This window comes from Papio anubis, chromosome 6 (assembly GCF_008728515.1).
Source record: "Papio anubis isolate 15944 chromosome 6, Panubis1.0, whole genome shotgun sequence".
Classification (NCBI taxonomy): Eukaryota; Metazoa; Chordata; class Mammalia; order Primates; family Cercopithecidae; genus Papio; species Papio anubis.
The window spans coordinates 118,052,879-118,067,004 of record NC_044981.1 but is presented as its reverse complement, the minus strand read 5'-3'; the positions used below and the strand labels follow the sequence as shown (position 1 = coordinate 118,067,004).

The window sequence follows — 14,126 nt, the reverse complement described above, 5'->3', positions numbered from 1 at the left end:
TTTCAGAACTTGTTGTTTGTCTATTCAAGGATTCAAATTCTTCCTGGTTTAGTCTTGTGAGGGTGTATGTGTCCAGGAATTTATCCATTTCTTCTACATTTTCTAGTTCATTTGTATAGAGGTGCTTATAGAATTCTGTGATGGTAGTTTTTATTTCTGTGGGATCATAGGTGATATCCCCTTTATCTTTTTTTTTGTGTGTGTCTATTTGATTCTTCTCTCTTTTCTTCTTCATTAGTTTGGCTAATGGCTTATCTATTTTGTTAATCTTTTCAAAAAACCAGCTCCTGGGTTCATTGATTTTTTTTGAAGGGTTTTTTTGTGTCTCTATCTCCTTCAGTTCTGCCCTGCTCTTACTTATTTGTCTTCTGCTAGCTTTTGAATTTGTTTGCTCTTGCTTCTCTACTTCTTTTAATTGTGATATTAGGGTGTTGATTTTAGATCTTTCTAGCTTTCTCCTGTGGGCAGTTAGTGCTATAAATTTCCCTCTAAACACTGCTTTAGCTGTGTCCCAGAGATTCTGTTATGTTGTGTCTTTGTTCCCATTGGTTTCAAGGAACTTATTTATTTTTGCCTTAATCTTGTTATTTACCCAGAAGTTATTCAGGAGCAGGTTGTGCAGTTTCCATGCAGTTGTGCAGTTTTGAATGAATTTCTTTTTTTTTTTTTTTTTTTTTTTTTGAGACAGAGTCTCGCTCTGTCGCCCAGGCTGGAGTGCAGTGGCCGGATCTCAGCTCACTGCAAGCTCCGCCTCCCGGGTTCACGCCATTCTCCTGCCTCAGCCTCCCGAGCAGCTGGGACTACAGGCGCCCGCCACCTCGCCCGGCTAGTTTTTTGTATTTTTTAGTAGAGACGGGGTTTCACCATGTTAGCCAGGATGGTCTCGATCTCCTGACCTCGTGATCCGCCCGTCTCGGCCTCCCAAAGTGCTGGGATTACAGGCTTGAGCCACCGCGCCCGGCCTGAATGAGTTTCTTAATCCTGAGTTCTAATTTGATTGTGCTGTGGTCTGAGAGACTGTTTGTGATGATTTCTGTTCTTTTGCATTTGCTGAGGAGTGTTTTACTTCCAATTATGTGGTCAATTTTAGGATAAGTGTGATGTGGTTCTGAGAAGAATGTATATTCTGTTGATTTGGGGTGGAGAGTTCTGTAGATGTCTATTAGGTCCACTTGGTCCAGAGCTGAGTTCAAATCCTGAATATCCTTTTTAATTTCCTGTCTCACTGATCTATCTAATAGTGACAGTTGGGTGTTAAAGTCTCCCCCTATTATTGTGTGGAAGTCTAAGTCTCTTTGTAGGTCTCTAAAAACTTGCTTTATGAATCTGGGTGCTCCTGTATTGGGTGCATATATATTTAGGATAGCTCTTCTTGTTGCACTGATCCCTTTACCATTAGGTACTGCCCTTCTTTGTCTTTTTTGATCTTTGTTGGTTTAAAGTCTGTTTTATTAGAGACTAGGATTGCAAGCCCTGCATTTTTTTTTTTTTTTTCTTTCCATTTGTTTGGTAAATATTCCTCCATCCCTTTATTTTGAGCCTATGTGTATCTTTGCACAAGAGATGGGTCTCCTGAATACAGCACACTGATGGGTCTTGGCTCTTTACCAGTTTGCCCCTCTGTGTCTTTTAATTGGGGCATTTAGCCCATTTACATTTAAGGTTAATATTGTTATGTATGAATTTGATCCTGTCATTATGATGTTAGCTGGTTATTTTGCCCATTAGTTGATGCAGTTTCTTCATAGTGTCCATGGTCTTTACATTTTGGTATGTTTTTGCAGTGGCTGGTACATGTTTTTCATTTCCGTATTTAGCGCTTCCTTCAGGAGTTCTTATGAGGCAGGCCTGATGGTGACAAAATATTTCAGCATTTGCTTGTCTGTAAAGGATTTTATTTCTCCTTTGCTTATGAAGCTTAGTTCAGCTGGATATGAAATTCTGGGTTGAAAATTCTTTCCTTTCAGAATGTTGAATGTTGGCCCCCATTCTCTTCTGGCTTGTAGGTTTTCTGCAAAGACATCTGCTGCGATTTTGATGGGCTTCTCTTTGTGAGTAACCTGACCTTTCTCTCTGGCTGCCCTTAACATTTTTTCCTTCATTTCAACTTTGGTAAGTCTGATGATTGTGTGTCTTGGAGTTGCTCTTCTCAAGGAGTATCTTTATGGTGTTCTCTGTATTTCGTGAAGTTGATTGTTGGCCTATCTTGCTAGGTTGGGGAAGTTCTCCTGGATAATATCTTGAAGTGTGTTTTCCAACTTGGTTCCATTCTCCTTGTCACTTTTGGGTACACCAATCAAATGTAGGTTTGGTCTTTTCACATAGTCTCATATTTTTTGGAGGCTTCGTTTGTTCATTTTCATTCTTTTTTCTCTAATCTTATCTTCACACTTCATTTCATTAAGTTGATCTTCAATCTCTGATGTCCTTTCTTCCCACTTGATTGATTCAGCTATTGATACTTGTGTATGCTTCACAAAGTTCTCATGCTGTGTTTTTCAGCTTCATCAGGTCATTTATATTCTTCTCTAAATTGGTTATTCTAGTTAACAGTTTCTGTAACCTTTTATAAAGGTTCTTAACTTTTTTGCATTGGGTTAGAACATGCTCCTTTAGCTTGGAGGAGTTTGTTATTACCTACTTTCTGAAGCCTACTTCTGTCAATTCATCAAACTCATTCTCCATCCAGTTTTGTTCCCTTGCTGGCAAGAAGTTCTGATTCTTTGCAGATGGAGCGGCATCCTGGCTTTTGGAATTTTCAGCATTTTTGAGCTGGTTTTTCCTCATCTTTGTGGATTTATCTACCTTTGATCTTTGATGTTGGTGACCTTTGAATGGGGTTTTTGCATGGCCATTCTTTTTGTTGATGCTGATGTTGTTGATTTCTGTTTGTTAGTTTTCCTTCTAACAGTCAGGTCCCTCCATTGCAGGTCTACTGAACTTTGCTGGAGGTCCACTCCAGACCCTGTTTTCCTGGGTATCAGCAGTGGAAGCTGCAGAACAGCAAAGATTGCTCCCTGCTCCTTCATCTGGAAGCTTCATTCCAGAGGAGTACTGGCCAGATACCAGCTGGAGCTCTCCTGTATTAGGTGTCTGTCGACCCCTGCTGGGCAGTATCTCCCAGTCAGGAGGCACGGGAGTCAGGGACCCATTTGAGGAGGCAGTCTGTCCCTTAGCAGAGCTCAAGTGCTATGCTGGGAGATCTGCTCTCTTCAGAGCCAGCAGGCAGGAACATTTAAGTCTGCTAAAGCTGTGCCCACAGCTGCCGTTTCCCCCAGGTGCTCTGTCCCAGGGAAATGGGAATTTTATCTATAAGCCCTGGCTGGTGCTGCTGCCCTTTTTTCAGAGATGCCCTGCCCCGAGAGTAGGAATCTAGGGAGACAGTCTGGCTACAGCAGCTTTTCTGAGCTGTGGTGAGTTCTGCCCAGTTTGAACTTTCTGGAGGCTTTGTTTACACTGTGAGGGGAAGACTGCTTACTCAAGCCTCAGTAATGGTGGATGTCCCTCTCCCCACCAAGCTCCAGCATTCCAAGTTGACTTCAGACTGCTGTGCTGGCAGCAAGAATTTCCAGCCATTGGATCTTAGCTTGCTGGGCTCCATGGAGGTGGGATCTGCTGAGCTAGACCACTTGGCTCCCTGGCTTCAGTCTCCTTTCCTGGGGCATGAATGGTTCTGTCTTGCTGGTGTTCCAGGCGCCACTGGGGTATGAAAAAAAAACTCCTGCAGCTAGCTCAGTGTCTCCCCAATCGGCCACCCACTTTTGTGCTTGAAACCCAGGGCCCTGGTGGTGTAGACACCTGAGGGAATCTCTGGGTCTGTGGGTTGCAGAGACCTTGGGAAAAGTGTAATATCTTGGCTGGATAGCACCGTCCCTCACAGCACAGTCCCTCATGGCTTCCCTTGGCCAGGGGAGGGAGTTCTCCAACCCCTTGTGCTTCCCTGATGAAGTGACACCTTCCATGGGCTGAACCCACTGTCTAACCAGTTCCAGTGAGATGAACCAAGTACCTCAGTTGGAAATGCAGAAATCACCTGCGTTCTGTGGTGGTCTTGCTGGGGGCTGCAGACTGGAACTGTTCCTATTTGGCTATCTTGCCAGCTACTTCCTCTACTAGCTCTTTCATAGTTTTATCTTTTTATCTTTAATGCATTAGTCTTTCTGGAATTTAGGGAATTTATGGTATATTTCATGAGGTAAGGCTCTAACCTTCTTTCCAAAAGGATAACCAATTATCTCAGAACTATTGGTTGCATAATTAACCTGTCCCCACGGATTTGACATGCTAAGTTCATATATTCTTATCTTCCTGTTGCCTTTAATTGTTTTCTACTCCACTGATCTGACCCTGTGAAATGTACCAGTGTTTAGAGTGTTTAGCCATGTTTTATAGTAAATTTTAACTGCAGTTAATGGATTCTCTCTCTTTATGCTTCATTTTTGGTAGTATCTTATATGAACTTTAGAATTTTTATTGTTAAATTCTTAAATTCTACTGGAAATTTTGATTTGAATTGCCTTAAATTCATACACTTGTTTAGTGCAGAATTGCTATGTTTGTTATATTAATTCTATTTGGTAACATACATATCTCATTTTTCTCCCAAATTCTTTCACATTCCTACGTAATGTTTTGATTTTTTTCTTTACAAATATTATTCATGTATGCACAGTTTATTCCTACATATCTATTTTTATTGCTATGTAAAAATATACTTTTCCTTTTTTTACAGAGTGCTTATTGTTGGTACATAGGTGATACTGATTTTATATACTTAATTTTTAAACATCCATGGTCCTGTACTTATAAATTCAATTCGTAGGCCGGGCGCGGTGACTCAAGCCTGTAATCCCAGCACTTTGGGAGGCCGAGACAGGCGGATCACGAGGTCAAGAGATCGAGACCATCCTGGCTAACCCGGTGAAACCCTGTCTCTACTAAAAAAAACAAAAAATTAGCCGGGCGAGGTGGCGGCGCCTGTAGTCCCAGCTACTCGAGAGGCTGAGGCAGGAGAATGGCGTGAACCTGGGAGGCGGAGCTTGCAATGGGCTGAGATCCGGCCACTGCACTCCAGGCTGGGCCACGGAGCCAGACTCCATCTCAAAAAAAAAAACAAAAAACAAAAAACAACAAAAAAAATAAATTCAATTCGTTTTCAGCTGATTCTCATAGCTTTTTTAGGTAAAGACTGAAAGCAATGAAAAATTTGTTTCTTTTGGAATAATATGCTTTTAAGTTTCCATTTAATCTTATTTCAGAATTGAAATAATGATGATATATACAAGACATAAATTCACAGCACGTTCTCTTCATTAGAGTTAATCAAATGAAAAATCAGTATGTATTAATAACATAACCACCATCTTTTTATCATTGTCTTTTCAGATTTAAGGAACATGCAGATTTCACAGCATTTTGATGTATTTGCACTTAAAGATTATGTAAAATCATTTTCAATGCAAAACTTAAATAATATTTTCATTTCTGAATGAAATGGAAATAACTTATTCCATAACTTAAATATCACTATTTTCAGTGTAATCTTTTTTACTATAAAAAAGGATGTGTACTATTTAGATGTAATTACTTGTAGTTCATTTTTTTTTATAGTTCTTAAACACTATTCTAGTCAATCAGTATATACCCACTGAAGAAATGAAAGGTTCTTATTAATAATTGCTGAGAGCATGGATATTGGGTATCCTTTATTCCCCCACCCCCTCCACTAGAGAAGAACTTTGGAAAGTAGTATTTTAGTTCCTTCATAAATATACCAGTAATTGACATGGCCAAGTGAATGTTTAAACCTGAACTCACTTGTGATTTTGTAATTGGTATGCTTTCCAAGGTGTGATTTAATGTATAAATATAAACTTGAGTTCCTTAAAATTATTGGTTTAAATGTTGATTTAAAAAATGATCATTAATAGTAGCAGTAGGGTAGATACATGCATATGCTTTTTGACTGAAAGAGCTTCGTAGTTTTAATTGTGGAACTCATGCTCTCTCTACAATTCTGTGACTATACACTTTGCCTGGTAAAACTTATGAATGTGCCAATCACTTTATCATCATACTATCCAGAGTATTATCTTTGCACTTATGACAGTTGTAAGACCAAAACTTAGACTTGCTGTTCTCTTGTGAATTACTTATATGAAATATTTTTTGTAATGTTTATTTGAGATATTATATGTGAAATCAGCCAGCTATAAAATATTACCCTTGTAAGTACCTATAGTACACATCAATAGTTTCCTTTGGTAATCTAGGAGATAAATTCATTGTGAATTTTTTTAAGTTGTGAGTTCTAGGATCCTTCTGCTTTGCCAGCTTGTAGTTACTGAAAATGAAATTGCACCTTTACATTTAGAGTGATGATGGAGGTAATTGGCATTCATATGTAATAAATGGATTTATATTTAAATAAATGAAATAATTGCTTTCCCACAGCTGAGTGTATTAACACTCATTGGTATTTGCTGAATTACACATTTTGTTTTTCATTTGGAACTTAAAAATTCTCACTATGTTAATAAGTTTAGGAATTTTGTAAACTTTGTCATTGTAAATTAGGGAGTCATGGACTACTTTGTATATGTGGCGGAAAAGTTTTTAATAATTTAAAGTTGTATACACTTTTATAATATTCTGAAGGATCAAGTATTTGATTTTTTTTTTATTTTCTAGAATGTTCTGAAGGATCTGGAAAAGAGAAAAGTTGATTTAAATACCATCACAGAGAGTAGTGCTGCCCTGCAAAACTTGATTGAGGGCAGCGAGCCTATTTTAGAAGAGAAGCTCTGCGTCCTTAACGCTGGGTGGAGCCGAGTTCGTACCTGGACTGAAGATTGGTGCAATACCTTGATGGTATGTCTCAGGAAAAAATTAATGATGAAATCTTCTCCTCTCTTCTAGTTATTTTTTAAATGAGTACAACTTTGATTAAATTTCTTTTTTTTTTTGAGACGGAGTCTCGCTCTGTCGCCCAGGCTAGAGTGCAGTGACCGGATCTCAGCTCACTGCAAGCTCCGCCTCCTGGGTTCACGCCATTCTCCGGCCTCAGCCTCCCGAGTAGCTGGGACTACAGGCGCCCGCCACCTCGCCCGGCTACTTTTTTGTATTTCTTAGTAGAGACGGGGTTTCACCGTGTTAGCCAGGATGGTCTCGATCTCCTGACCTCGTGATCCACCCGTCTCGGCCTCCCAAAGTGCTGGGATTACAGGCTTGAGCCACCGCGCCCGGCCAACTTTGATTAAATTTCAAGTCCTATTTACTGTGTGTCACAGTAATATTTTGCTTGTGAATTAATTTCATTAGACTAGGTTTTGTTTTTTCTTTGAAAAGGTAATAACTAGAAATAATTTACAATGTTTCTAAAATATTCATGATCTACATGGAGTGAGGTACTTTCATATTTTAGTAAATGCACCTTATTTGTTTCATTTTAATAATTTCATATTGTATTTAATTTTCATACTATCAGAAGCTATTTTTATATATAATCTTTATAGTGTTTGAATAATGGCATACTGGTTAAGAGCACAGGCTCTAGCATCTGATGGCCTATGTAAAATTTTTCACTACTAGCTCAGTAACATTGGTCAAGTTACTCAAACATTCTCTAAACCTCAATTGTTTAATTTATAAAATGGACATTATTATATCTGTCTCAGACAGTTTTGCAATGATTAATTATGAGCCTTAAACATGTAGTGCTCTTAAATAACCAATTAAATAATCAAAACAACCAATTTTAGATTTTGCTATATTTATAATTATTAAATATTGTATATGTGTTAGTCTTTGGTTATGCCACTACTCTGTAAATTATCTCATGGAAATAGTTATCATTTAATTTTTATAGTGGTTTTATGTTCCTATGATACTAACTGTGAATATATGGCCACCCCACCCTCCCCTGCTGAGGAAGGCATTGTCATTTATATATAAATTTTTTAATTCTGAAATTCTAATAAAATATATATAATTAAAAATCTATATTTTTTAAATTCTGAAATACCTGAGATAGGACTTTTATCAAATTTATAGAATTACTAGGTAATGGATAGAGACAACAAGCATACATTATTGTGTGTTTGAATATTTATTTAAATTCATCAGGATGTATAGGGCAGTGAAGAGCATGGACTTTGCTCTTGATCTCTAACAGATTTATATCCACAGTCCATGACTTATTAGCTGTTTAACCTTAGCTAAGTTACTTAATGTTACTAAGCTGAAATTTCCATATATAGAGAATGAAAACAAAAGTATATACCTAACAGAGAATATAATAGTGAATATGAGATTCTTGGCTCATAGAATATGCTCATTAAATATTTTATATATTAATTTTTAATTACTAGCCTTATTTCACATTCTTATGGCCCTGATTTCTGTATTCTTCTGTCTATACCTTTCAAACTCTCCATTCAAGCAGTATCTTTCTAACGCTGTTAGAACATTTGATTTACCGGCTTGAAAGGGGTAAACAAGTCTGGTGCTCATCAGTTCTTCCTACTTAGGATCCAGATCACTGTTGATATTTTCTCATATCATTTATTAGTTCACATTTTCTTTTTTTTAATGTTTATTTTAAATTCAGGGGCACAAGTGCAAGTTTGTTTTCTTTTATTTTTATGTCTCTTATTTGTTCACTTTTTTTTTTTGAGGCTGGCTGTCACTCTGTCACCCATGCTGGAGTGCAGTGGTATGATCACAGGTCACTGCAACCTCGACCTCCCTAGGCTCAGGTGATCCTTCCACCTCAGCCTTGCGAGTAGGTGGGACTACAGGCATGTGCCACCACACCTGGCTAATTTTTATATTTGTTTTTAGAGATGGGGTTTCACCATGTTGTCCAGGCTGGTCTTGAATTCCTAAGGTCAAGTGATCCTCCCATCGGGCCCTCCCAAAGTACTGGATTACAGGCGTGAGCCACCATACCCAGCCTACATTTTCTTTTTTCAACTATTTTTCATATTATAGATTAATAATTTCTTTCTTTGTAAAAACTTTTACTGTCTAAGCATTTTCCAGTTTCTTTTATCCCACAACATATAATTGCTAAATGTTAATTTTATTATAAGCCTCCTTACCCTTTTCAGTCACACTCTAACTTCTTGCCTTAGATTAACTGCTTTTCCCAGTCATAATCTGCTTAACTGTTGCTTCTGTTTTCAAATCTGTTCTGTCAAGCACGTTTCATGTCCTGCTTCAGGACATCTTGCTGTGGTCTATGCCAGATGTAATATTAAGGGCTGGTGATATGGAGGTAAGGAGACAAAGGCACTGTCCTTTAAGCAGAGCATACAGCATCTTTTTTTCAATTCATATTTTCATCATTTAAAAAAATTATTCAGTAAGTGAGTGTTTAAAAAATATGGGCCAGGTGCGGGTGCACACCTGTCATCCCAGCACTTTGGGAGGCTGAGGTGGGTGGATCACGAGGTCAAGAGATCAAGACTATCTTGGCCAACATGGTGAAACCCTGTCTCTACTAAAAATACAAAAATTAGCAGGGGGTGGTGGTGCACACCTGCAGTCCCAGCTACTCAGGAGGCTGAGGCAGGAGAATCGCTTGAACCCGGGAGGCGGAGATTGCAACGAGTCGAGATTGCACAGATTGCACCACTGTACTGCAGCCTGGCAACAGAGCAAGATTCCATCTTAAAAAAAAAAAAAAAAGATTGAGGAGGGCAAATCAGATCAGTTGTAATATAAGAATGAGGAATAAGAGATGAACTTGCATTGAAATTGAAAAAAAAACTTTCAACTTTTATTCTACTTCAACTTTTTATTGTGCTGAGTTCTAAATCAGATAAATTTAAGAAGTATTAAGCAGCATAGATGTGCATTTTTAGGAATGAGATTTATTCACTGAAGAAGAGCTCTGCAGGAAGGTGAAAGCTTTTCTTTAAATTCATGATACAGTTTGCTCTTCGAAGGTCTTTTAAATCTCTTTTAAGATTATCATCTTAAATATTTCATATGGTTATGTAAGCATTTTATTAACTCCTTTGTAGAACCATCAGAACCAGCTAGAAATATTTGATGGAAATGTGGCCCACATAAGTACCTGGCTGTATCAAGCTGAAGCTCTATTGGATGAAATTGAAAAGAAACCAGCAAGTAAACGGGAAGAAATTGTGAAGGTGGCAAACATAGAGACATCAGTAACACTTTTGGGGTGGAATGTTTTGTTGTCATGTTTTCTCTTGTGGAATGCTCTAAGTTACTTATGCTCTTATTCCTCCCAAGCGTTAGATTCATTAACATTTATTTTGATGGGAGAAACTGAGACAATAAGAGACAAACTCAATAAGAGACAAACTTGAATTGAAATCGAAAGACTAGTAAGAGACTTCAGCACAATCAACAAGAGTAAAAGCTATGCACATAAGATGCCAATGAGTCTTGCTTACTTCTGCATTCTCCACTGAGTGCTGCTTACTTCTGTATTCTCCAGTGACCCTAACTTACTTTTGTATTCTCCAATGAGTCTGTCTTACTTCTGTACTCTCCAATATGTCTTACATACTTCTATATTCTTCAGCGAGTCTTACCTCTGTATTCTCCAATGAGAGTTGCTTACCTCTGTGTTCTCCAATGAGCCCTATGTGAACAGCTCTTGCCTGGTTGATTATGCTGAAATCTCTTACTGGGGATCCCAGATATTTATTTAAACTACCTTTCATTCTGTAAAAGCATCACACTCATGTTTGGGTTTGATTTTTCCCATGAGATAATTTTGTGTTTTCTTATAATTAGCGTTTAGTATCTGAGCTGGATGATGCTAACCTCCAGGTTGAAAATGTCCGCGATCAAGCCCTTATTTTGATGAATGCCCGTGGAAGCTCAAGCAGGGAGCTTGTAGAACCAAAGTTAGCTGAGCTGAATAGGAACTTTGAAAAGGTGTCCCAACATATCAAAAGTGCCAAAGTGAGTAATTATGTTTTTAGGGTAAACCATTTTTCCTATGGGTATGTATCTGAATGATAGTCATACAGTATATACATAAACAATTTTTATTTTATTGTTTTAATTTTATTGTTTTCTCACTCTGTCATCCAGGCTGGAGTGCAGTGGCATGATCTCACTGTAACCCCCGCCTTCTAGGCACAAGCTATTCTCCTGCCTCAGCCTCCCACGTAGCTGGGATTACAGGCGCCTGCCACCACGCCCAGCTAATTTTTGTATTTTTTTTTTAGGAGAGATGGGGTTTCACCAACTTGGCCAGGCTGGTCTCGAGCTGCTGACCTCAAGTGATCTAGCTGCCTTGGCCTCCCAAAATGCTGGGATTACAGGCGTGAGTCACTGCACCCGGCCAACAATTTTTAAATTAAAATATTTTCGATCACTTGTTCTTTGAATGGAATTTGTCCTTATTTTTTTGTGATTGTGCATATGAAGGAGAGAAAACAAGCAATTAGTATTGAAGAAAATAACCTATTTGAGAAAAGGTTTCAAAGACTCAATCAAAGGTTTGAATTGGTTATGAAATGATTAAACTAATTCCCAAGCTAGGGATAAATATTTAAACCCTTTATTTTATGGTCATACTCTATATTAATGTTCACACTGCACACACCACAGAAATTATTTTTTGTGTTTTACATGATGACAAATCTAAAAGTTAGATAATTTCACAATTTAAACCTAAGGTAGGAAAGTACTACCTGATTTTATAAATTTAAAAAAGAGCTTTATACATTTAATTAAGAGGGTAATAAATAGGAGCTTTATGAGAGAGTGCTAGTTTTCCCACACTTAGCCAACCTCAGAAGGTTTTTATCTGCATTTACTTTTATTAAAAATGTTTTATTGAGTTTTGGTTAAATATAAAATTTTTCTATGTAGATGTTATCTGAAAAGACGACATTGAGAAATATGCACTTCTTTGACGTTTGTGTATGAAAATTCAAGGGGAATTCTACTGAGGAAACTTAACTGGGAGACATTCTGTGAGGTGTCCCTGCCCTAGGGGGCTGGGTGGCTGTTCTTCCTTTCTGAAGCCATGGTAAAGATGGTTTCTGGATCATGGCCATAGTCTCCTACTATGCTCGCATGAGGTCTCCAGATCCACGCCACAACACTCTGGGCAGCCACAATGAATTGCAACACTACATCACATCCCTGGCTAGAGTTTGAAGAAAACGGGTAATTCAGAAAAGTCTAAACTGGTAAAATCGTTGCCATATAAATGAATGAAACCAACATTATCTGAGCTGAATAGGAAAGTCAATTAAAAAAAATGCTAGTTTCTCTCTTGACACACCATCTCTCTGATTAGTGATGGAAAGTCAAATTAAAAATCTATTTTCAGAGAATTCTTTTCCTTCTACAGTTGCTAATTGCTCAGGAACCATTATCATACCGATGTTTGGTCACCACTGAAACATTTGAAACTTGTGTGCCTTTCTCTGACTTGGAAAAATTAGAAAATGACATAGAAAATATGTTAAAAGTTGTGGAAAAACACTTGGAATCCAGTGATGAAGATGAAAAGGTTGGTTCAAGGAGATTTCAAAACCATAGTGTTCTCGTTTTTCTTCTCTATTAATTTTATTTTTATATCAATGATGTTTACCCATATAATCTGTCAAACATGATGAAACAGATTCAAATGTGATTTTTTGATATGTGTTGATGTAAGAGTCACATGATTCATGTACTTAAAAAGAAAATAGACACACTTTCTGAACTAAACATAATTCTTAGTATTATCTAATGTTTGCTAAACTCTCTTTGAGATGTTTTATCTTCAAATATAAAATATCTTTAAACAATATAAATTTTTTGATCGTTCAGGTTAACATATCTTGACTTACACTATACGAAGTAGGTTGGTTTTCCTCCTTAGGAGCTGCTAGGAAGTGACCTTAAGCACTTTTCTTTTTAGTCATTTATTTTTTTTTCCTTTTAAACATTTAGATGGATGAGGAGAGGGCCCAGATTGAGGAAGTTCTACAAAGAGGAGAAGAAATGTTACATCAACCTATGGAAGATAATAAAAAAGAAAAGATCCGTTTGCAGTTATTACTTTTGCATACAAGATACAACAAAATTAAGGTATTATGACTGGAGAGTCTCTGTTGCATTTAAATACCTTACTTAACTCTTGCCATTCAGATGTGTGATGCTGCATCACAGATGCTTTAAAACACACCAGCTGGAATATCATCTCCTCCTCTAGTGTGTGTTACTAGACGTGTTCATATTTTTGGATGGTGCAGAACTCAAAATAGAAATGTAAAACGTTATTATTGGCCATCTCTTTTGGATTTCTGATTGTGTATCAAACCTAAAAGAGATCTATCTATTTCAGAAGTGGCTTCCTCCAGTTCCTTCTTTTATTTGTGAAGGTCTTGGCTATGGCAAAAAAAAGTTTCTAGTTTAAAAATAACTAAATTTGTGAAACTGATGTAATCTGATTTATATTTTAGTAAAGATTCACTACCAGCTCCCTTTTAATTTCTTTATATTTTTCTTTTTTTAAAAGATGGGGTCTCACTATGTTGCCCGGACTGATCTTGAACTCCTAGGCTCAAGTGATCTTCCTGTGTCAGCCTCCCCAGTTGCTGGGACTACAGGTGTGGGCCACCATACCCAGCTCCAGCTCTTTTTAAAATGGCAATCTTTCTATCTGCATTTTAAGTGTGCTCTTGTTCCCTGGGATCTGTTCTTTGGTAGTTCCTTCTTGAATGATTTTTGTTTGATGACTTTGGAAATTAAGTAGATCAATGATGGTACTGTAATTTTACTGTACCTTTTCTATGTTTAGATATGTTTAGATACATAAATACTTCCAATTATGTTTCAAAAATTGCCTCTAGTATTCAGTACAATAACATGCTGTAAAGTTTTAGACTAGGAACAATTGACTATACCACATAGCGTAGGTGTGCAGAAGGCTGCACCATCTAGGTTTGTGTAAGCGCACTCTATGATGTTTGCATGAAAATGAAATGACCTAAAGATACATTTCTCAGAACATGTCCTTGCTGTTACTAAGCAATGCATGACTATACTTTAAAAACTAGCCATTCTCTCAAGGCTGAAGCCTCAACATCCTTGTTAACTGTTTCTTGTTCCTCACATACTTTCTCACATCACACTGAGTA

The 14,126-nt window shown here is 37.5% G+C and overlaps 1 protein-coding gene across 12 annotated transcripts in view; it reads left to right on the top strand.

The window, feature by feature from the left end:
- The window catches only part of UTRN (utrophin), a 590,704-nt gene that overhangs the window by 215,493 nt on the left and 361,085 nt on the right, over positions 1–14,126 (top strand). For 9 of the 12 annotated variants that reach the window (XM_021936868.2, XM_021936864.2, XM_021936867.2 and 6 more), the window contains 5 exons: positions 6,691–6,870; positions 10,029–10,157; positions 10,774–10,944; positions 12,350–12,511; positions 12,937–13,074. In XM_021936868.2, coding sequence (XP_021792560.2) covers positions 6,691–6,870; positions 10,029–10,157; positions 10,774–10,944; positions 12,350–12,511; positions 12,937–13,074 — 780 coding nt within the window. The remainder of the gene's footprint in view (positions 1–6,690; positions 6,871–10,028; positions 10,158–10,773; positions 10,945–12,349; positions 12,512–12,936; positions 13,075–14,126) is intronic. The other 3 variants (XM_021936870.2, XM_031667727.1, XM_021936872.2) reach the window with 3 other exon arrangements.